The following is a 25,064-nucleotide window of genomic DNA, read 5'->3' as shown; positions in this document are numbered from 1 at the left end:
ACTGGTTGCCAGCCAATCGCATGGCACATGGAGACAGACAACAGTCACACTCACAATCACACTTAGGGGCAATTTAGAGTCTCAAATTATTGTTGCATATTTTTGGGATGCGGGAGGAAACCAGAGTGCTCAGAGAAAACCCACACAGGCACAGGGAGAACAATCCAACTCCACAAAGTCGAGGCTGGGGTTGAACCCCGGTCCTCAGAATTGTGAGGCCAACACTTTACAGCTGCGCCACCGATTTTTTTATTTTATTTTATTTTATTTTTTTTTAACATTGGCAGGGGAGCAACACAAAACTTTTAACAATTTGAGAAGGTGCTCAGTACTTTGGGAGCACGTTAAAATCTTAAAAGCCAGAAGTTTGGATACCGTAAGATTACAATGCCTTTAAAAAATTGGAAATATTCTGAAGATATCATTTCTTCACAAGGTTCTGATTTATGGATATTTGATTTAATTAGACACATGGATTTATTTTAATTAGGCACTCCTATAACATACTTCTTTGTGTAATAAAATGGGAAAGTTAAAAGAACTCAGCCAAAATATCCGGAAGAGAATTGTGCACTTGCACAACTGGTTCATCCTTGGATGCAATTTCCGTACGCCGGAAGGTGCCACGTACATCTGCTCAAACAATTATACGCAAGTATAAACACCATGGGATTGTCTCGCCCTCATACTGCTCAGGAAGTCTGTCTCAGAGATGAATATGCTTTGTTTACATATCAAGCCTTGAACAAAAACAATATATATTCTAAAGATGCTGGCTAAGGTGTAAGAGTGTGTATTTATCCACAGTGAAATGAGGACTGTACCCATATGATACCCAAAGAAAGACACTGTTACTCCAAAAGATACATACAAAAAACAGATTATAGTTTTCAAATGCGTAAATGAAAAAAAGTTCTACATTTTTTGAGACTTGTCCTGAGGTCTGGCGTAATGAAATTTGGAATCTTTGGCCGTAATGCCCATTATTATGTTTACAGGGAAAAGGGCAAAGCACGGAAGCCTGAAAAAAATAATTCCAACCGGGCAACATGGCCTGTATCACGTTTGTAGCCTTTTCGCTGCAGGAGGGACTGGTGCACTTTACACAAAATGAATGACATGGTGAGGGAATACTGAAGCAACATCTCGAGACATGTGCCAGGAAAGTTTGGGTGGAAATGGGTCTTCCAAATTGACAATGACACAAAGCTTTCTGCCAAACTGGTTACAAAGTGGTTTAAGCATAAGAAAATCAGTGTCGTTTTGTGGCCATTGCAAAGCCCTGATCTTAATCTGATGGAAAATTTATGGGCAGACTGGTATTTCTTTTTTTAACTCTCAGTGTATGATATACTTCCCCACATGTGTAGCAATACACTTGAACCTCTTGATGCAACAGGGGTTTAGTTTTGACAAAGTTGTGGCAGTTAGGATTCAGGTAATGAGGCTCAAGGTGCATTGCCGTCTGCGGATACAAGCAGCCGAAATGAGCTTCCTCCGCATGGTGTCCTGTCATGATCCTGCTGCTCCAGCCCGGGCTGTGCGGGTGTCCGCGCGGTTGCGCTGATTGGGAGGTGCACACCTGCGCCTCATGCAGCCTGATTATGCTGTGCATTTATATGACCCCGATGACGACTGGCCGGCGCCAGTTCGTTGAGCTTCATGACCCGTTCGTGTGCTCCGGTATCCCTGATCGAACCTGTGTGTACCGACCTTGTAAACCTGACTCCTTTGATACTTCTGCCTGCTTTGATCGTTCTCCTGTGTACCGACTCTTGCCTGCTCGCTCACCTGCTCTCTTCGCCCAACGTCCCAACTACCGCTGCTGCACCTGACTGCCTGCTCGAACCCCGACCTCGGCATATAATAAACATTTCTCCTTGAACTACCTGGCATCGTCCTAGTCCTGCATTTGGGTCCTACTCTCGTTCTGCTGGGACGTGACATGTCCGGCCTTTCCCTTAGATACAGTGAGAAACTCATCAAAGAGAGGCCACAATGAGAGGAGCCAGATGAGGTAGCTGGGATGTCTGATTCAGATGCCTCCCGGTCGCCGCCCTGGTGATGTGTTCCTGGCACATTTCACCGGAAGGAGACCCGAAGGACGACCCAGGACACAGTGGAGAGACAAAGTCTCTCGGCTGGCACGGGTACATCTCTGGATCCCCTCGGAAGAGCTGGATGCTTTAGCTGAGTAAAGGGAAGTCTGAGCGTTGCTGCTAAAGCTACGACCCCACCTCAAATAAGCGGTAGAAAACGGCGCTACAGAATTCTTGTTTGTGTTTAGTTTTATGGTGAACTTCAACTACAGTGTCAATAAATTACTCCAAGTAAGTACTCCCTGACAGTTTGTAAGCACCTTAGCAAACTTGTGCTCACGTGGGATTTACATGGCGTCTGGGTGCTGCTGCATATAAGTGCTAGCGCGGAGCATGGGAAAAGTGGTCAAATCAGAGATTGTTCATCTAGTCCAAGGTGATACTCGTTTCCAATTGCAAAAATCAGATTAAGGCAACCCTACCAATGTACATCTATTCTCTGTAAAATAATGGTCTGCTCTTACCTCCTTAACCAAAACCAAGCAAAAGCACAGTTTAGGTCTTCAGTGAAAGGCCAGTTGCCTGAAATGATATTCATACCACTGCCAATCAGCACACAAAGCAGCAATGCAGATAAAACCTTTACCTCAGTGCTGCAGTTAATTAAAACTATTGGAGGAACACAATAGGACCAACCGTATTAGCGGATTTTTAGGACAACCAATGACTGGAGTTAGGACTTTAAAACCATTTTTTTTCTCAGGCATACACCTACATAAATGTATGGAACAGGATCGACGTTATTTTGACGACATACCTGCATACGTGATACATTTTTAATTGAGTTTAAGGTTAGTCCTGGACTTTCATTCATCTCTCTCATGAATTGTTACCTGTGAGATGCAAACAGCGGCGTCGATGTCAGCTGACGCACCAGAAAAGTGCTAGCTTCCTCAGTTTTGCTTTTCATGTATTATTTATCCATTGAGAATTCATTATTTATAGACTCTTTCATCTGCCACGTGTGTGTGTGTGTGTGTGTGTGTGTGTGTGTGTGTGTGTGTGTGTGTGGTGTGTGGTGTGTGTGTGTGTGTGTGTGTTGTGTGTGTGTGTGTGTCACTTGAGAGGAAAAGGAAGAGAAAAAGAGTGCCACCCTCTTGCTTAAACACTAGTCTGTTACAAATGAATTTCACAAATTCTCTGCGGATTTGGACATAAACAACCAGCAAGCAGGGCTGTTCTAATAACGGGAGGTGCCTTTTTCTCACCTTGTGCTGACATGGAGTGACTTGAACTGTGATAATACATTTAATAAAATTTGTGAAATTGTTCTGCCACCTGAATTAAGAGACAGCTCATCAAAATAAAATAAAATTGTACTCCTTTTCTTATGCTCTAACCATGAGACAATGTACATGTATAAATGTAATGCATGTATGTTTGGACATTCACCAGTTTCTCACTGAAAGACCCTAAATCATACAATATATTTTCAAATATAATTATCTCAAGATAGACAATAGTTTGGTTAGAGACACACAAAAAGAACAGTCTGCCCGCCTCGTTCATATACCCTACTGAGAATAAGGGCTGACCAACCCAAAGAGCTATTTTCTTAAGCCCTCGACTCACTAGTAAAACGGTATGTTCCCTATCAAAAATGGCATATTAAACACGTGGCTCAGCACTTGCTCAAGGACAGAAAGCCCCATAAAATAATGCTGAGAATTTTCGTACTAAATTGGCAGCACTTTAAGCCTCCTGTCTGTGTTTTTAAGTGTAACCAAGGTGTTTTGGAAGCTCCCTCCCTGCAATGCTTAGCACAATTAATTTAATCAGTAAGAGATTGCCTAATGAGAACGGCATAGAAAGAAAGGCTTCCCACCATTGCTGGTACCCACTTGGAATCAAATCCACAGGGAATTCTAAAGTAGCTCATTTGATATGCTGATCCGTTTATCTGCTTGGATGTGAGACTGCATGATGGTTTGCCAGTCATGGGCACACCACCAGAGGCGGAGAGGCCTGTTTGTTCAACAAAATAAGTCAGCGCTATAAAACAAGCTCTTGCTCAGCCAAAGATTCAAAAGGTGTATGGTTGCAGTTGCAGTGTTTCAGATTTTCTCAGCGCTCACCACAGCTGAGCAAGTTTTTGCTGCTGTGTGTGAAAATAGATGCGCGTGTGGATGTGTGTGTGTGAGCACCATCTATAGCTGACAGGCAGATCAGCTCTCTCTTATCACATCCACCCTAATCTCCCCCGCCTCCCCCTCTCGTCTCTAGCTTCACATCTGGGTCTTTCTCCCGCTCACGTGTACAGGCAGATGAGCTGCACACTCGCAACAGGCTTCCCTTCACAGCTCAACACACACACATGCACACTCCACTGCACTGCACGCCTGTCGAATGTGGAGGGGCAGTGAAGATTTCCATAGCTTCATAAACCTCTGTTCCCTTCACCATTGTTTTCATTGTGTTGCTGTGTAATACATGCAAATGACTGCAATGTTGACAACTCTTTGAAGTCACTGAAACCTTTGAAGGCCTTTTCTAAATTGCTGATGATGGTGGGAGGTCCGAAATCTTTAAACTTGAAAGAATGCCATGTAGAGGAGACTCAACATGACATTCTGCATTTCCGTGTACAGTAGATGCTGTTATAGAGTCCTGGGCAAGTAAGACTGTACTAAAAATATTACTGAGTGGAAGGACGTGTGTAACAATTCTATGGCTGTTGTAGGCTGAGGACCTGACATAAGAGCTTTACATAGCTCAACAAGCAAAAACAACATAACTCCCAAAGAAAGGAAGATGCATCCTTCCTGGCAAAGCCGAATAGTTGAGTCAAAGACTCAAGTGAGAAATTATATAAATTTAGGAGGATTACTGGTATAATAAAGGTGTCAAAACCATCCATCCATCCATCCATTTTTTTTGCCGCTTATCCTCATGAGGGTCACGGGGAGTGCTGGAGCCTATTTCAGCTGTCAAGGGGCAGGAGGCGGAGTACACCCTGAACTGGTTGCCAGCCAATCACAGGGCACACGGAGACAGACAACAGCCGCACTCACAATCACACCGAGGGGCAGTTTAGAGTGTCCAATTAATGTAGCATATTTTTGGGATGCGGGAGGAAACCGAGTGCTCAGAGAAAACCCACACAGGCACAGGGAGAACAATCCAACTCCACAAAGTCGAGGCTGGGTTTGAACCCCGGTCCTCAGAATTGTGAGGCCAACACTTTACAGCTGCGCCACCGATTTTTTTATTTTATTTTATTTATTTTTTTTTAACATTGGCAGGGGAGCAACACAAAACTTTTAACAATTTGAGAAGGTGCTCAGTACTTTGGGAGCACGTTAAAATCTTAAAAGCCAGAAGTTTGGATACCGTAAGATTACTATGCCTTTAAAAAATTGGAAATATTCTGAAGATATCATTTCTTCACAAGGTTCTGATTTACCAGTCGTGGAAGCAGTGAAATAATCCATAAAACACTAACTCTATTATATACTTCTGCTACTTTCTATGTGGTTCTTTCACCGTTTCCCTGGGGTTTGTATGATTATAGCGGGTTATGTTGACAGTAGGGAATTGATTGCATTTGTCAGCAGGAGATGGAAGGCGAACATGAGCGAAAGAGGGTGGGGATATGGCCGAGCAGGGTTGAGGACGAGATAGTAACAGGAGTCAAAGAGGGCAGATAATGGGCCAGCGCAGCAAAAGAACATAAGCGGAACAGAAGCGAGAGTGAACGGTAGGAGCACGGAGGAAAGGTGCAGTTATGTCAGGCTACAGCAGAATGCAAGGGAAAATGGTGGTTCAAAAAAAGGCCAGCATCTAATAAGATGCATGAGCTGTTGACTCAAATATTTGCTCATATAAAACCCTAGTCGTGGTAGAATGATGGAACTGTTTACTATCTTTGATTTTGAAATGATTTGTGACCCAAGATGTTTGAGTTGGCCATGATCTACCCATAAAAACCTGCTTAAGTTGTGGAATAACATGAAAATGCCACAAAATATTCCAACCTGAGATTTGAAACCAGAACCTCTTGACCATGAAATCCATATAGTCGCAGACTTTTCTGAGCCGCTTATCCTCCCAACTATCATCGGGCAGGAGGCGGGGTACACGCTGAACTGGTTGCCAGCCAATCGCAGGGCACATAGAAACAACCAACCATTGGCACTCATAATCACACTTGAGGGCATTTTAGGGCAGAATTAACACATAGTTTTGGAGGAAACCGGAGTTCTTGGAGAAAACCCACACAGGCACTGAGAGAACATGCAAACCCCACACAAGCGGGGCCGGGGTTTGAACCCCGGTCTTCAGAACTGTGAGGTCAATGCTCCATTCAGTTGTGACGCCGGGTTACACACACAATATATTGGAATAAATGGAAAAAATAAGGCCTAATATATTTTGTTTATGGGCTTCTCTCTGTGTGGAGGTAGAGCTGGGCGTCAGCCCTGTAACAGTAGAAATTGACTTTATATTTATGGAAGATATTCACAAGGGGAAGAAGATAAATGATAAAGAGAAGGGGGCCAGGAACAGGACCTGTGGAACACTGGATTTGAAAGATTTATGATGGATGTGCTGAGTGTGGTTAAAGAGGTATGATGTGGAAAAAAATCATTGGATGTGTATAAAAGCAATTGAGGTAAGTCAGCGACAAGGGTGTTCCGTGAAATAGTGTGAAAAGATGCACTTTAGTCTTGGAGAATAAATTAAGAGTACAGAGTTTGCTGCCACGACAATCCCATTGGAGATTTTAAGATAGGGCGGTTTCTGTACTATGGAGGGGGCAAAAACCAGATTGAAATTTCTTCGTAGAGGTTATAGTGAGCCAGATGAGCATGAACTTGAGATACAACTTCAAATATTTTTGGGGATAGAATAGTTGATTAGAAATGAGATGAAAATTACTGAAAGCAGTCTGTTCTTTTTTTTTCTTTTTTTTGTGTATAGAGTTATTGTTATTGGGAAGAGTGACGCTCCAGGGAGAAGGAATAGCAAGGTTGGACGACTTCAAATACTTGGGGTCAACAATACAGAGCAATGGAGAGTGTGGTAAGGAAGTGAAGAAACGGCTCCAAGCCGGGTCGAACATTTGGCGGTAGGTGTCTGGTGTACTATGTGACAGAAGAGTCTCCACTAGGATGAAGGGAAAAGTCTATAAAACATTGGTGAGGCCGGCCATGATGTATGGATTAGAGAGGGTGGCACTGAAGAAGCAAAAGGAAGCAGAATTTGAGGTAGCAGAAATGAAGATGTTCTGTTGAGGTTCTCGCTCGGTGTGAACAGGTTGGATAGGATTAGAAACGAGCTCATTACAGGGACAGCCAAAGTTCGAGAGAACAAACTTCGATGGTTTGGACATGTCCAGAGGCGAGAGAATGAGTATATTGGTAGAAGGGTGCTGAGGATGGAGCTGCCAGGCAAAGAGCGAGAGGAAGACCAAAGAAAAAGTTGATGGATGTAGTAAGGGAGGATGTGAAGACTGTGGGTGTTAGTGAGGAAGATGCACGAGATAGGTTTAGATGGAAAAAGATGACATGCTGTGGCGACCCCTAATGGGACAAGCCGAAAGAAGAAGAGTATAGAGTTATTGCAGGTGTTTTGGGTGATCAAGGATAATGGCCAGAAGTGAAGGATGCGTGTATAATGGCAGTTATTGAGGACAGAGAGGCTCAGCGGGCTTTTACCAGCCCAGTTGGGAGGGGGTCTAACTGACGGGTAGAAGGCTTGGATTTCTGAATGAGTTAACGATGGTACAGCAACAGAGGCAAGTTCGAAGCTAGAAAAACTACAAGGAAAAAAGGGCTAGGAGAGCTCACGGGAGATTAGGTATTGGGAGTCAATTGTTGGTGAATTATGGGTACCCTAGAATAAAAGATGACAATGGGTGACTGGGTTCAGTTGAATGTTGGTGAGGGGTATGAGAATCTGTTGGTTGAACAATGTTCTTATCAACATAGAACAGCCCCTGGTATCCTCTTCACCAGCTTTTAACAGACCGGCATGAAATCAAATACATTTTTTGTATATAGCATTTTTTTCATATAGTAAAATGCAACACAAAGGTCTTCATAGTGATGAAGACAGACAATCCAAAAAGAAATATACAAGAACCCACGCCTCCCATCCCCACATACAGTAAATGGAAAACACTCACACGAACACACACCCACACACACTGATTGAAGACTGATTTATCTGAAGACAGGACATCTTTGTAGAGGAGCATGTGGCTATTGTACATTTCTTTGTGAACAGTATGTCCGGTCCTTTTATAGAGTTGTTCCAGTTGGGGGCATTTTGATTTGATTTGGCCCAGCTCATGTGTGAGTAAATGAAACAGTCTGGGTTTTGAGGGGAGCCAGGGTATTTAAAAGGCTCTGAAGATCATCATTATAAAAGGAAAGCAGATCATCTGTAGTGGATAAAAATTTTATGGCGGGGAAGAAAGTAAAGTCGGCATGGTGGGGCATCTGTAAGGGGTTGGCCTCACAGTTTTGAGGATTGGGGTTCAGATCCCGGCCCTGCCTGTGTGGAATTCGCATATTCTCCCCGTGCCTCCTTGGGTTTTCTCCAGGCACTCTGGTTTCCTCCTTTATCCCAAAAACGTGCGTTAATTGGAGACTCTAAATTGCCCCTGGGCTTGATTGAGAGTCTGACTGGTTGTCTGTCTCCATGTGCCCTGCGATTGGCTGGCAACCAGTTCAGGGTGTACCCTGCCTCCTGCCTGATGACGGCTGGGATTGGCACCAGTACTCTCGGGACCCTCGTGAGGATCATCGGCTCAGTAAAATGGGTGGATGGAAGAAAGTGATGCTTATTTACCCTGCTCCATGGTAAAATGCTGCACTGTTGTCCAATTGTAGAACTAGTAGAAGAAAGGAGAAAAAGTCTTTTTTTTTTTTTCTTTTTTTTACGTTTTAACATTAGCTATGTTGCTTTCATAATGCTGCCTGAAAGATCACTGTAAAAAGGTTTTATACTTCTAATATAGAATATCAAAAAAGTATGTCACTTCAGAATGTCACGTTGTACCGCTTCTTAATGCATTTCATAATGTGAATCACATCCCAATGCCTTGGTCGACACTAGATAATAACAGTGAACGTGCATGAGACATAATGGACCATTATATTGACCTGCACTTTTCACCATCATCATGTAAATACTACTGAGGGAACTTCAGGGCGTGTTCATCTGTTCAGTAACTTGATTTGATGCTTAAGCTGTTTAGGTCGGCATGCTAAAACTCTCACTTCCTTTTAAATATCACTTGCGTGACTAATAAATTGTGCCCTTGTGGACTTTCAATGAGCTTTTATAATACAGTACTAAGTCTACAAAAACTTAATCCACGGAGTGTAACAGTCACTGTAAAAGGTTTAGACTTCACTAGGTTCACTAAACTTGTACGGGATTAAAAGCCTCTCATTGCCCCATTTCCAACTGACCTGTGATTGCCGATCAATTCTGTTACAGACTATGGATGAATAGATGGGTGATAATCACTAATGAAATCACGCTAGCTACGTTCTCAGGTTTCCGATTTGTTGGTCTAGTTGTGAATGCTGGATGTGGACTACTCAAGACATATGTTTAGGGAGCACTGCAATGGTGTTCCTGTCCCATCAAATTATTTTCCAAAATGTCACTGGATTGTACTTGAGTAATATCACATGTTGTAGAATTTCTCCTTTTTCCGTCTTGGACCATGTGTAATGTATAACGGTGGTGCTAGCTGTGTGAAAGAATGCCAGTCAGGCCGGCTGCATGACTTCAGAGGTTTGGCACCTTCATAAAATGCCCCCGTGAATGTTATGAGTAACACCTGGGTAGGAAAGAGCCTAGTGGCATTCAATAATTTTTTCAAGTTTCCGCATCCTTTTGTATCAAGTTGTAAAAACCGGCCATGCGCTTGTGTCACAGCTTGTGTCCGTCTCCTCTCATAAAAAAAAAAAAAAAAAAAAAAAAGTTGTGTGTCAGAATGTGTCTGTGCGTGTGTAGTTTGTAGTGCAGCATGCAGGGTCCATTGATGGATGGCTGCTTACGAATCAAAGTTTCATCTGGGCCTCAGGAAATTTTCCACTGTTGGCTTTTCCACGCCAGGTGATTCATTAGTAGAGGTGGTTACTATGTGTGCTGACTTGGTGTGCATACAGTTTGTGTTTACATTTGCGCACATCAGGGTTTTGCCTGGCTGTGTGTAAGGGGACGGTAGTACCACAAAATGTACAACTTTCTCGACTTGGCTGTGTAAAAATGTCACTTTAAAATGTGAGAAGGTGGTTTCTTGTTCACTATTTGTTTGGAATCCAGAATACAAATGATTGAACAGTGTTCAAAAAGCAGTTTATTGTTTAACTCATGGGTAAGAAAATCAGCACAGAAAGCTATAGAATAAAATGTTGGATTCCAGTTTCAGAACAAAGTGATTTAAACTGAATACAGATGTGAAATCTTGAGGAGGGGCAATGGAAACAACTGAATGGTAATAAATCAAAATGTCACATGCTCTGCCTAATGCATATTATAATGTGAATCATATGCCAAGACCTGAGGATTCACCCAATAATGACAGATTGGACACTAGTGAGGCATAATGAACAATAATGTTGCCCTGCACTTTTGATGCTCATCATGTAAGAACCACTGAGGGAACTTGGGGAAATGTTCATCCCTTCAGTGCTACTACAAGGATATGCAGATTTCACACTGAGCTGTTTTACATAAGATCTTTTGGTTGGCCTGCATTGACCCATCTTGAGGAGAGAAGCAGCCGTTGTATTACAGTACAAATTATGGCTGCAATGGTACTGATGGCTTATATTTGAGTGCTCGGTACTTTATAATGCCATTACGTCTTTAAATTGTGACAAAAATGTTTTATTTTAGTGAAATCTTCTTAAAAAAACATGGAATTTTTTTCCTGAAAATGGCATGACTTTCATTCAAATATAATTAGATTAGAAAGCCAAATTCTTAAAACTGATGTTTTAACATGAAACTGATTAACTATATTAAGGGTCTTGCTGACTCATATTTCAGAAACGTTTCCTGTAACAGTTATGTAGTATCTCAGTCTATTACACTTGCGCAGAATTATGTCTTCTGGTGAATTTGTATTGGTGTGTAGTTTTAGAGGATTTTTTTTTTTTAGTCCTAGGACTAATACCGTCTAGACAGTCAGTAAATGCGTATTGTTGTCGGTGAATCCAGTCCAAGATGTAAATCTCCAAAAGTTAATCTTGCTTTTTGCACTAAGCAGGTCTGTTCTTTTTTGTGACAAAAAAGCAAAAACCAAACAGAATTTTTCCAGACTGACCTTTTATCTTTTGGGGAAAATAAGCCTGTCGCTACCAACGTGTAGTTTGAAAATACATGTTTGCGTGTGCTCTCTGTGTTGGAGTTTGTTTTTTGAGCTAGGATTTCAATTAAGGTTTGGGATTCAAGTGAGTATTTGGGTTTGAAGATTGGGTGCAGATGTCAATTCAGGCTTTCCAGTTAGGCTTAGGATTTCAATTAAGATTTAAGTTGGGGTTGCAATTTTAAGATACACGGTTTTGGATTTCAGCTTTGTATTTCTCTTTCTTATGCTTTTAGACCTTGGAACCAGCCCAAACAGCTGCCAAAATAGGTCGCGGTCACAGTGGAGCCAAGCATCCCAACACCCACAAGAGCTCGAGCACCAGTTCCACCTCCACCAACGTAAAAATCAACGGACAAGGTCAACAGTCCCTTGAAGCGCCCCAGACCCTGGAGGGGAGTACGCCCTATAGTCTAACCAACACACTTGAACACATTATGGGTCAACTGGATATTCTCACCCAGGTAAGTGGATGTCGGGCTCGTCTTACTTGGCATTGGGCGTGTATTTCTCTACCCACGCACACCAGGGAACAAAAGCTTCCTTTTACTTCTCAACTTGTTGCTCAAAAATGACTTCAGCTGCAGTGAGACAAAAAAGATTACATAACCGTGTGTATGGTGCTTAGTACTGCACACACCTGGTTGATTAATCACATTTAGTTCAGTTCAAGCAAACATTACCACGCGAATCTCCTATACAACCTTACCACGTAGGCCCATGAACAGATCCCAAGTCTCCCTGTAACCCTTGGTTAATGAAATGTCGTAAAACGTAATGATAATGTAAATAAGCTTGGAAGTGTGGCTATTTTGTATACACGGTAGCGGTGAGGGGGAAGCTCCACAAATAAAGCATCAAGTTAATGGAGTGTCTACAAATTCCAAAACGAGTGTTGGTGAATGAGGACAATCAGCAGAGGAATCTTTGGAGTTCAAAACATAAGGGTGATCATGTGTAGAAACCTGCATGGGGTTATGAAAAGGGAAAAAAAAAAACCTACAGCAAACAGCTCCGAGGGGCAGGCTGCGGCACGCTTTGTCACCCTTTTCAAATTCACAAGTCCGAAATCTGAACACCTATAAAGATGCCTGGAATCTTTGACACAATGAAAAGTCACGGATACACCTTGACTGTCATCACGCATCTACCTGAGAGGAGTGGTTAGGATACATTTCATAGCCTTATTCACTACAATTTCTCTTTCCCGCATTACAATACAATGACCTCATATTTGCGTTATTTGATATGGTAAAAGAGGCAAACGTATTACTACACCCGAGCATGAAGAAGCTGCCAATACATACTTTCTTGTTTCACCATTCCGCTCTTCGTAAGTCTCACAGTCAAGGAATCGGAGGGAAGCGAATAAATTATTCAACGTATGACAGGAGCTTCCAAAGACACACTTTGCTGTCTTAGCTGTTGTTCAGTTGTCCACCCACCGCTCTACCCAGTCGTCAGTCGTCTTTCCCATTTTTATATGGACAGTACTATATAAAGTGCTCACTCTCGTCCTTATTTGCCAAATGATCTACATTGGGGATGTTATTAGTAAAAAAGAAAACCAGCCCAAACGTAGGAAATGGCTATCACGCTGCATTTCAAAGACAGGGTGGTAACTAATCTACCTCCTTTACACAAGCCATTTGATCTTAAAGGAGAAATCCAGTGGTTTGCATGAACAGTGTATCCAATAGGTCATGTAATAGTACCCTATTTTGACAATGTGATGTTAAATCCTCTCATTTAATAGTGTTTTGAGAAGATTTTTGTGGATAGTTACGAATTTTCAGAGGTGCTGCCATTTTCCCCAGTCCCAAGATGTACATGGCCGTATGTGACGTGGATTGTGCCATTCCAAACGCTCGATTACATGGGACACCATTATGCCCAGCGCTGATTTCTTGAATTTATCCTCATCTGATGAAAAAAATAGTAGTATCAGTTGATCGGGAAGTCTGAGGAATACTTTCATACAGATTTGAACCTGTGGCTGTAATTAATGTTGAATATTCAGATGGTTCTTCAGACAATATTGACGCAGAGCCTGATGAGCGAGCTCCGGCGGTGGGCTGCAAGCCGAGCTTTCAGGTGGCGGAGGCCTTTTGCCGAGCTTCGGTGTCCGGGACTAACAAACCCTTTAGCCTAGCTTCGGCGTCCGGGACTACCGAAGAGGGAGGCGGAGGCCGTTACCTCGGCTAAAGGCCTCCCTGGACGTCGAACCTAGGCTGCTGGCCCGCCCTTGGTGGTGGCGGAGGCCTTTAGCCTAGCTTTGGCATCCGGGGCTAACGGCCTCCGCCGCCTGGAAGCTCGGCTCGCGGCCACCGCCGCCTGAGCTCGCTCGTCAGAGTCCGTCATTCCCGTCCGAAGAACCCTCCACAGCTGCCGGCCCGGACCTCCCAGGTGGCTTTCTTTACGCACTTATGTCGCGTGTAGGGCTCCGAGTAGTCAGACTCGGCGTCATTCCGCCCAAAGAACCATCCGAATATTCAACATTAATTACAACCACAGGTTCAAATCTTTATGGAAATATTCCTCCATCTTCCCAATCAACCGATACTGCTAGTTCTTCATCACATGAGGATAAATCTGAGAAATCAGCACTGGGCATAAATGGTATCCCATGTAATCCAGCGTTTGGAACGGCACGGTACACGTCACATACGCCCACGTAGATCATGTGACTTGCGAAAATGGCAGCGCCCCTGAAAATTCGTAATTGTCGATAAAAGTCTTCTCAAAACACTATTAAATGAGAGAGTATATAACATCACATTGTTAAAATAGGGTACATATTATATGATCTATTGGATACACTGTCAATGCAAGCACTGGATTTCGCCTTTAATGTCCCCGACCAACGCTAACTAAGCTAATCATAATGATCTCGGTGACGCCTGGTAGGTAGTTGAAAGGTAGTTGAAAGCTGGATTTTCTTTCTTGTATAAAATGCTTCATGCCCAGACCACATTCTGGAGAAAATCTCCATTCGCACTAACAAAATCTTTAATTTTATTACATCACACACTGTATATTTGGGTTCCGAATGTGAGTTATCAGAGTTGTCTCTCTGCTTGTCGTAAACTTCAGACAAGGTTTTGCCCCCCACCTCCCAAACACACACAAAAAAATATTGCTTTTTAATCCTACTTTTAATTTTTATTTCTCACTTTTATACTGACGCTATGTTTCAATAACACCGTCAGTCTGTCTGTTGTTTCGGACTTAATGTGGTTTGTACCAAAGCAATGAGAGTTTACACGTAACACAGCCCAGTAGCGCTGAAGGCGATAGGGAGTATAATGCATTCAAGAGTAAAAAAGAAAAACTGCTGGCTGTATTTTAGGGGCATAAAGATTTGGTTCCTATCCTAAATAAAAACCATGGACCCGTATCATGTTGCCGTAGCCTAGAGACATGTGCACAATCACACACGCACTCACACAAACAACATTAGTAAGGCTGAGGACTGAGGGGCCATATCAGGTTGGTAGGATAAACAGAGTATTATTGATCGAGAGCACAGAGACTGGGAGAAAGCAGATATACACGCCTTTACTCTCCTTGAATGGATTAAATAGCACTAGATGCCTCATTTGATGACCCTGAAGAAAACACCCCTCACCCACACATGCCCTACGTCTGAAGACCAAAAGACTGTAGACAGCAATTTACTCATTTGTCAGGGTGTCAATTATTGACACCCATATCATGTGTCATCATGATGACACGAGTTTCTTTATGATCAGAATAATAACCTAGTGGAAATCTTTTGTCAGCTTTTACGAGATGGTGTTCTGATTGATCTTAAAGGATTGAACTGTTTTGTCCAAAAGGTACAGGCTTGGTCATGTCTTATATAGTAGTACCTCAAAGTTTGACTGCAGTCTATTCTGTTCCTTGGAGATCCTTTATCTTTATATTTTGACTTGGTCATCTTTCAAAACAATACTTCATAAGATCAATTTTCTTTGTAATTTGTTCCACAGGCCTAAACTGATGCAAGAATGAAAGCTGCATTTTCCCTACATGTACTGTATTAAAAATCTTTACTGTCATACAAGTCCAACCAGAAGTCAGATTAAGCTAAATTCTGCTAAAAACAGTCACTTTTTATCACACTCTCTAACATTTATGACTAATGAGGTGAGTTAATAACCATCACTAATCTCATTTTTTAACCATGTCACAGAAGTTGGAAAATTGATGGCTCGCTGTGATGTCAAATGTTCAAATGTAATAGGACTTTTCAGCCATTTTTTGTCTTTGAAAATACATTTCCTACTTTGACCAGTATTCTGTGCTATCTGTGGGAGATATGGCTCAGTAGTGCTCGGACCTCCCTGGAACTCTGTGTGCCCTCGTGTTCAGCCAACTGTCTCAAATTTTTTCATTTATGCAGTTGGAAGGAATAACAAAGGATTTAACCCGTGGAGTCTCCAAGTCCATGTTTTTAGTTAAACCCGAGACTCTCTGAACCTCGTTTGAGCCTTGCTTCTGGGTCTTTACAATGCCATCGAAGCATCACACAGATCCAAATGCAAAATATGGGTTGCGGTTTTCATTTTTTATTCCGCGGATCTCAATTTGGACAGCTTCTCGTAACAACAGTAAAAGAGGCCCGAGGCCCCCACTAGTCCAACAAAAGCCTCATGGAAAGGCTCTGTTGAATATCAAATCAAAAATCACTGAGCAAAAATCGATTATTATCAGGGCTCATGAGATTCATTCGCAGTAGGACACTTTCATAACACATAATTACTTTGGCAAACGTTCCCTTCGTCTTGTGTGAAGTAGTCAAAAACCATAAGGGTCCCCTTCATTTAATTTGTTCAGTAATAAGAGCAGAAGTCTTTTTAGACATTACCTTACTTTAATGACTCATCACGTAACAGTTTTTTTTCTCAACTAAATCAACAAGAGAGTGAATGGTTGTCTTTTATCCATGACCCAGAACATAATTGAGAATGACAGTGATTTTAACTCAATCAAGCCCATCCAATTCCAGAGCAGTCATCCCATAATGTCATCCATTTTAGAGCGTTTTGGTGGATGGTTCAAGACCCACAGAATATTGTCTTCAGTGGCAATGTAAGCCCCGACACTAACAAAAGAAAAAGTACTATTCTTTCAGCAGAAAAAAAGTTAGCTTCTGCCTGGCAGTTGAACTACCAAAAAAACATGTTTGTGATGAAAAGGTGTAAAAAAAAAAAAAAAAAAAAAAAAAAACAAAAGAAGCTTTTGGTGAAAAGACAAAGTTGATTTGACGTTAATATTTTATGACACCTTAAACCAAGGGTGTCAAACTAATTTTTGTCGCGGGTCACATTTTACATGTGGTTCCCCTCAGAAGGCCGTTATGACCATAAAAACATAAAAATCTTTAACTGTCTCATCATATTGACATGTAAAATTTGTGAACTCGTTGTGGAATCAGAAACAGAGAGTAACGGGGTTTTCAACTATTGTGGTTTGGTAACACAAAAACGCTTGTGATATTGCAACGTTATCATTTATGATATAACAATTTGAAATGTTGGTACAGATTTGAACAAAAATCATGAAAGTTGATACATATTATTTTCCTTCACAGGCCACATAAAATTGTGCGGCGGGCCAGATCTGGCCCCCCGGGCCTTCAGTTTGACACTTGTGCCCTAAACTATAAAACAGCAAAAACAAGACTGAGAAAGCGCTTTTGAAAAACTAATAATTTACAGATATGCAAGTATGAATTGGGCCGTGAGCCACGCTGAAACATTACATGGCGCAGATTTTATTCATGCCGTTAGGCACTGACTCTATGAACTGCATTGCATTTTCTCAGAATCCAAATAAAATATCCAAAATATTTCTATCCTGCCACCATATTATTTCTAAGAACCAATTGGACTCTTCCGTATATGAACTCTTTAATGTTTGTACGTGACGCACAATGTTTCAATTTTCTAAAGATTTTAGTTGATTTTTTTTCTTTTCAGCCAATCTTAAAAACAAGCTCTTTTGTTTGAAGCTTTCAATTAGACAGTTTGAGGCATGTTGACGTGTTCCTCACTTGCCGTATCCAAAGTCGTGATCTTCCTTGCCGTGTTGTTTGTCACCAGGCAACACAAGGGAGACATTCACAATCATGTTATTGTTTTCGGCTTCCTTGAGATGATCGTTTTTTTTTTTGTTGCAGAATCGTTGTCGTAAAAGTGCTGCCCGAATGATTTGTGATCATTAATACACCGCCTGGCTTTGCAATGAGATGCCATTTTTTGTCTTCCCTTTTATGTCTTCAGGCGCTACAGGAAATTCAACACACAAATCAATCAGTCAAGGGCCCAAAACAAAGAAAATCAAATGAAACTAAAAGAAAATAACAGACAGATATCCTTTTTGCTGCAGTCCCAAATAATTGAATCAAGGAGCGGCTGAGCCTCGAACTTGCAAGAACACTGGCACCAGCAACACGTGCCTGGTTCATTTAGATAAGGCCTGGACACTTTCTAGTCTCTTATTAACCTTAGTTGTAGTCGAGTCTTGGGATGTAGCAGGTGTGACAGAAATGTCCACAAGCCTTAACCGTACGGTTGAACCTATTTTTATCATGAAACTCACAAGCTGTTCTGATAATATGAATTTTATGCTACAGTAAAACTAGAAATAAAAATGGTCCAGCTGGGTACAACTATATGAACAATACAATTAACTGAGGATCAATTATCTCCAGAAATTTATTTGACCAAGCAGATGGGGACTTGAATATGGTGACCCCTTCAATAGTCAGGATTTCACCTATTCCTTATGGAATGTATTCACAGCAACAGCACATACTGAAAAAATCACCAATTTACAGTTTTTGGATTCTTTCTATAACCTTCTAAGATGTCAGAAGATAGCTCCAGGGAATAATATTTGGTATAAAAAAGTATGCTGACCAGATATATCTCGACTTTAGTCAACAGTGTTGTTCTTAAAGGGAAATTCTGGTGGTTTGGATCAACAATGTATCCAATAGGTCATGTCATATGTACTGTACCTTGACAATGTGATGTTAATCCTCTCCCATTTAATGGTGTTTTGAGAAGATTTTTATCGGCAACTACGAATTTTCATGTGCAACGCCATTTTGGCGAGTCACAAGACCTACGTGCGCAGATGTGACATAATAGGCGCGCAAACAAAGAAATCTTCACCGGTTTGTACCGTCTTCACATGCGTTACCACCACGATCGGACACGATAGAATGCCTTACTGTATCGCCAAAAGTTCCCATAATTCGGATAGAAATAATCCGCGAAATGTTAGGTGGCATGTTCTGCCCAATAAGAAAATCATTTAAAGACCGGAAAACGGAGTTCCCGGAGAAAACGTATGCAGGCACGGGAAGAACATGCAAACTCCACAACTCTCCACACACACAAAACTCCACAAAAAAACCCAAACCCGGGTCCTCAGAACTGTAAGGCCAACATTTTATCTGTTGAGCTGCCGTGCCACTGTTGTCGAGGCAATATTAACTTCCACCAATCCAGAGATCATTTCATTATCACTTAATGTCCCACGCATCGGCCACAGGTTGAAATCTGAATGGAAGTATTCCTCTGTTTTCCCGATCAACCGATACTGCTATTTCTTCATCAGATGAGGATAAAACATGCAATATTTTCCCAACGTAAGCGAGCCTTTGTTCCCGGGCCTATTACGTCATATCCGCGCACGTAGGTCACGTGACTCCCCAAAATGGCAGCGCCCGTGAAATTTGTAATTGCCGATTAAAAAATCTAAAAAAAAAACAAAAAAAATTGAGAGAGGATTAACATTACATTGTCAAAATACAGTACACATGACATGACCTATTGGATACATTGTTAATCCAGACCACCAGAATTTCCCTTTAAGTGCACTATCTTCTCGGTGTATGTCAGGGAGAAGCTAAGTTTAGCCTGGGTTATTAGTGAAGCTTATGGAGAGTCATTACGTGTGTGTCATTTGTGTAGTTATGAGAGTCAAAATTCAAGTTCTGAAGAATTTGACATAAAGATAGTATATACAGACTGAACAGGAGGGGTCCAAGAAATGACTCTTGAGGCTCCCCGTTGGTTATTGCCATTTGATGAGCTGGAGCATTTTCAATGGTTACTAAGTAACTCCTTTCCTCCAGGTAGGAACCAAACAATTTAAGGACTGTTCCATTTAGTCCTACCCACATTTCCAACCTGTTCAGCAGTGTATTATGATCTGCTGTATCAAAAGCTGCACTGAGATCCAACAAGACCAAAAATGTACACCTTTCCCGAGTCATTATTCAACCTTAAATCATTTAGCACTTTGATAAGAGCAGATTCTGTAGTGTGATGAGTTCGGAAACCCGCTTGAAACTTGTCAAAAAGACCAATTCACAAAATTGCTGAGTTGATTAGATATAACTTCAAGATAAGTTAAGTTAAGATAAGCAAGTGTTTAAACTCAATAAAGCTTTATCAAATTTCATTGATATTTCTTTTAAGAAGTATTGTTATGAAATCACTGCAACTTGAATAATGTTTGTCTTTGGAGTGATTTACATTGATCAAATCCTGCATCTCTTCTGTGCAGTTGCAGGCAGAAGCAGACCTTTTCTAAGCAATATTCTTTGGCACTCACTCCACCTCGAACGTAGACAAACTGCCTCATTCACACGCAAACACACAATTGGGGCTATTATTTGTCTATCGCTGTCACGCTGTTGCTGCGCATCCTTGTCTGACATGCCTCCTCTGTCTGTCCCTCTCCTTCCTTCTCTCTCCATCCCTCTTCCCTCCATCATCAACCTGCCTCTCCTCGCCTTTGTCCATCCAGACGGTGTCTTACTTGGAACAGCGGCTGACGCTGACGGAAGACAAGCTGAAGGAGTGTTTACAGAACCAGGTGGCGTCTCACACGCAAACGGTTCCAGACGAGACGAGCTGGTCGCCGGTCGCCCCAAAGTGAGGCTCGTCGCTTGGTGATCCAACTCGTCTACGCAGAGACAAATGTTGCAGAGGTGGTTGCTTGCGAGCATTACAGACAGAGCGTCTCTTTTCTGCTGATTGTAATTTTCAGTAGGCGACATTTTCATACTTGGATATGCGAAGCACGTCTGTTCTTTTTTTTTTTGTAAACTTTGACAACAATGCAACCATCAAAGTTGTTGCTTCATTTTTTTTTTTTTTTGAGGTTGTCTCATCTCATTTTTTAGTCATTTCTGTCTTATTCCGCATTGCTGACTGCATTCATATTTTTTTTCTTTTCTATTGTACAAAAGTCATATTTGCATTTTTTGAGTCTATAAAGAGTTCCCAGGTGTGTTAACATGCCAGTGAAATACTTTTGTCCCCCCCAAAATAGAATTATAAATTATAATTATAATAATTATGTAATGGCATGGTGAATCAGCTGGTAAAGCGTTGGCCTCACAGTTCTGAGGTCCCGGGTTCAATCTCGGACCCGCTTGTGTCGAGTTTGCATGTTCTCTCCGCGCCTACGTGGGTTTCCTCCGGGCACTCTGATTTCCTCCCGCATCCCAAAAACATGCGACATTAATTGGACACTCCAAATTTCCCCTGGCTGTGATTGTAAGTGGGGCTGTTTGTCTCAATGTGCCCTGCGATTGGCTGGCGACCAGTTCAGGTTGTAGCCCGCCTCCTGCCCATTGACAGCTGGGATAGGCTTCAGCACTCCCCGCCACCCTTGTGAGGATAAGCGGCAAAGAAAATTGGTGGATGGATAATTATATTCTATATAATTATAATATCCATCCATCCATCCATTTTCTTCACTGCTTATCCTCACGAGGGCCACGGGGAGTGCTAGAGCCCAGGTGTCAACAGGCAATAATTATAATACAGTAATTATAATTCATATTATAATGATATCCCTTGATATCGCTGTTAAAACAGACATCCCCTGCTCATGCAAGTGATCGACAATATACCTCGGCCCGTTTTGCTCGACGGTCAATGGCGAGTCAGGCTTTTGTTCCAGTGTTGACTTGAACAGAGCGAGTGCCAATAAAGGCCGTAAAATTATTTTTACTCATGGAAGTAACCTTTCGTACAGTATTTTTTTATGAGGGATAAAAAAAAAAACACCTATTTTCCATTTGCCCTATTTAAATCTCAAGGACCGGTTTGTATATTTCTGTTGGTTTTCTCCAATTTGACAGCTATTAATTATTGTGGCCAAACCATCTGTTTTTGTGCCTTATCTTTGTTTTTAAATTCTCTCTCTAGTTGAAATTAAAGTGAGTCCAGATGCTATTTCATAACGCTTAGCAAGTCCATTTGTTGTCATTGCCATTGCCAGAGCAATGATGTCACCAGCGGACACGCTTTAAGGGGACCGTTTCCTCCCCCGATTGGTCCCGGGTGCCAGAGCGGTTGTCCAACACATCGTGACTTTTCTGTGTTTTGTTGTCCTCGGCAGAGATGTGGACAGCGTGAGTCGTGAGTTTTGTCATCCCAAGCGCCTGGTGAGTCACTTTCACCTCCTTCTTTGCCAGATTTTTGGAGCTGCCGTGTATTAGGCCCAGGCGTCCGCCAAGTTGTACGCATCAGCTTGCCAAGTTTGGTTTCCTTTGGGGTGTGGTGTGTAGGCAGAGAAGTAGATCATCCAGTGACACCATACAAATCGCTCATTATTGAACTCAAGGTATACTTTTATTTTTACAGCGTATCTGCAGACCCTTAAAAAGTTGTAAGCAAATAGATTTTAAAATGTAGACGTAAGATTAGCTTTCTTTGACAAATGACACTTTTTTTTTTTCTTGCTTTTTCATTCACTGTCGACCAGTCATCTGATTGCAATACTCTATATCTGGTCCACTGTTTAAGCGCGGTGCACACATACCAAACTTGACCATTTGAGAGACCTGGGTGGGGGTGGGATCACCATTGTGTTTTTACTGCTCTTGCCTGGGGCATAGGGCTCGTGCACCTACGTCATAAGATCACGTGACGTTTGTTGACCTCGCCATATTGCCGGTTTAACGAAGCATTCTTCAATGCTAAGTCAGTTGGAGACGACACGAAAATATGTCTGGTAGCACGACGCCCAGTCTTGTCCGATACCGTTAGACATTTAGAAGGTGAAAATAAACGAAGGTACGTAGAAAAATTAGATAAACTCTGCATAGAGGACCCGTATTTAATGGTAAAGTCGATGTTTTCACCGATAAGAAATTGGATTGTTAATTCGCTTCCGCTTGTCTTGGACAACTGGATACACACATGGATCTGGTGAGTAAATCGTTGAGATTTACACGGAAAGGTTTGAAAGCATATAAAAGTCTGGACGCATACAAATACTTTGTTGCTGGATCTGTCCTCAATTAGGAATAAATTCCATATAGTGACGGGTTGACAGCTCGTGAAAATGGAAGTGTGTTTGGCGACATGTTTCCCTTTGCCGGAATCATCGATCTTTTCCGCTAGTATTCAATACAAATACCAATATCTAAACAAATTACCCCTGGTTTTCCATAAACTTCAATTCATTAACAGTGATTGAAAATATAAGAGGACGGAGTCGGCTCCACAGAACATAAGACTGAAGCGATTGCGGCCACACTTAACCTCTGTATACCTATGCGACACATTTTTTTTTAATATGCATTGTTCTCAAATGAGCCAACTTGGCATAAAAATACTTTTTGGTAATTTGAGATTGAAAAGAATAATTCCTACCTGAAATGAAGCGATCGCTACACAGGCGTATGCGTGTTTTGGTTGGGCACCATCCATCACGTTTAATTGCCGAAATCCATCGATCTTTTCTGGTCTTTTGAGTTGGTATTCCATAAAATGATCTCTTTGAATATGTGTCTCGCCTGTTGTGATAACCAACAGCACAACAGATCTTGGGTATTGTAAATATTCTCTGGTTCAATGTCTCTCACACTGTTGAGCAGCTCTTTTTGACCGGCAATGTGGCGGCGTGAAAATGGTGAGGTCACATGTATGAGCTCTATTGACCAATACAGCACACCACACACAATATAGTCACCAGCAGTCATAGTTTTGTTTTTTATCTGTTTTGATAAACATGAGTGATCTGTTATAGGCATCCTGGTGCCCCAAACTCACATCTAGTAAACAAATACCATTGCAAATGCTTTGTCTTTTTTTTTTTTTTAAGTGAATCCATTTTAAAGGGACAAAAAAAAGGCTATTTGACACATCAAAGAGAAAAGCTTTCTCTGTATCGCAACAATTCAGTACAAAATTGTCCTCCGTTTTGCCGAGCACACGGCTCAGCCGAACTGAGTGTTGATCACGCATACGGATTTTGGGATTGTACGTAGTGAACAGGTTTAACGTTCGTGATTGGCAGCCCCAAGTCCTCCAAGCAGATTAGGTATGAAAATCACTCTTGACACACCCAACACCAAAAGGATCATGGACCAGGATAATCTTTTGCATACATTCAATCAGGTCTTTGCTGACTTAGGACAGAAAGGTGGAAAATTCTCCCATTTCTGGCAGTACCCCTATTTAACTATCATGCTGTGATTGGTAGACTAGCATATTTTTTTTTGTTACCCTTAGCAACTTTAACAAAAAAAAAAAAAACCTTTGGAGTGACAACTGAAAAGAGCACATCCGCTAAATCACTGGTGTCAAACTCAAGGCCCGGGGGCCAGATCTGGCTTGCCACATGATTTTATGTGGCCCGCAAAGGCAAATTTATTTATTGATTCTTGTAAAAAATCTGTACCAAAATTTCAAATTGTCATAAATCATAAATTTTAAATTTGAGATATTACAACCATTTTTGTGTTACCAAATGTGAATACTTGAAAAACGCAATACCCTTGATTTTTTTTTTTATTCCAAAACTAGTTCATAAATTGATGATGTAAATATGATGAGATGACCAAATATTTTTGTTCCATAGTCATCATGGCCCTCTGAGGGAAACCAGAACGAGAGAAAAATGAGTTTGACACCCCTGCTCTAAATCCCTTTGTGTCATTCCAGTGTTACACACACAACCTGGTTGGTTTTGCTAAGATCAGCGCTTGTATTTTTAGTACCCTTGATGGAAATGAGCCTGAGGTTACACTCACAGACACAAACAGTGATGTATATTTTTTTTTTAACTCATGGAACAAATGAGTTGACGCAGAACACGGTGGTCTGAGTCCCAGGTCAGTCCCGAGAACGGGGCATGGCGTCATCAGAGGAAGAGGGGGAAACGTATTAATGACTGACTTCTTTTAAAAGGAGCCAGCGCGACCTTTCTTGCACCCGTGGAAAAAGAAGTAAAACACAACCGGAGTTCTGGAGTTGTGCTGCCGGACCCGCTCTCTTCCTTCCTGTCTTGGGCATTCTCAGACACGCACACACATGCACGCACACGAAAAACATGTCTCCCTTCGGTAACTACGGGCCTCAAGCAAATAGCTTGCCGGGAGCTCTCGGAAAGGATTGGGTTCCGCCATTTCTAGGTGCGTGACCTTTATTTATTTAGGGACAGCCTCTTTTGAGAACAACTATACACAACAACGTTAATGTACGTTCAGTTGAATGTTTGCATTAATATCTTTTCTTTTGGATGTCTGCCACCCCCCCCCCCCCCAGAAGATTGTAATAACCACTGGCTTCTTACACTTTTTTTTTTTT

The 25,064-nt window shown here is 41.8% G+C and overlaps 1 protein-coding gene across 1 annotated transcript in view; it reads left to right on the top strand.

Annotated features, from left to right (window-relative positions):
• poc1a (POC1 centriolar protein A) overlaps positions 1-21,635 on the top strand; it is a 41,863-nt gene extending 20,228 nt beyond the window's left edge. Inside the window, exons 10-11 of the mRNA XM_061833195.1 lie at positions 11,670-11,897; positions 20,263-21,635. Of these exons, the coding sequence (XP_061689179.1) occupies positions 11,670-11,897; positions 20,263-20,394 (360 nt within the window). The 3' untranslated portion in view covers positions 20,395-21,635. The remainder of the gene's footprint in view (positions 1-11,669; positions 11,898-20,262) is intronic.
• Positions 21,636-25,064: the final 3,429 nt, after the last annotated feature.

This window comes from Syngnathoides biaculeatus, chromosome 10 (genome assembly GCF_019802595.1).
Source record: "Syngnathoides biaculeatus isolate LvHL_M chromosome 10, ASM1980259v1, whole genome shotgun sequence".
In the NCBI taxonomy this organism is placed as follows: Eukaryota; Metazoa; Chordata; class Actinopteri; order Syngnathiformes; family Syngnathidae; genus Syngnathoides; species Syngnathoides biaculeatus.
This window is presented reverse-complemented; position numbering and strand designations above follow the sequence as displayed.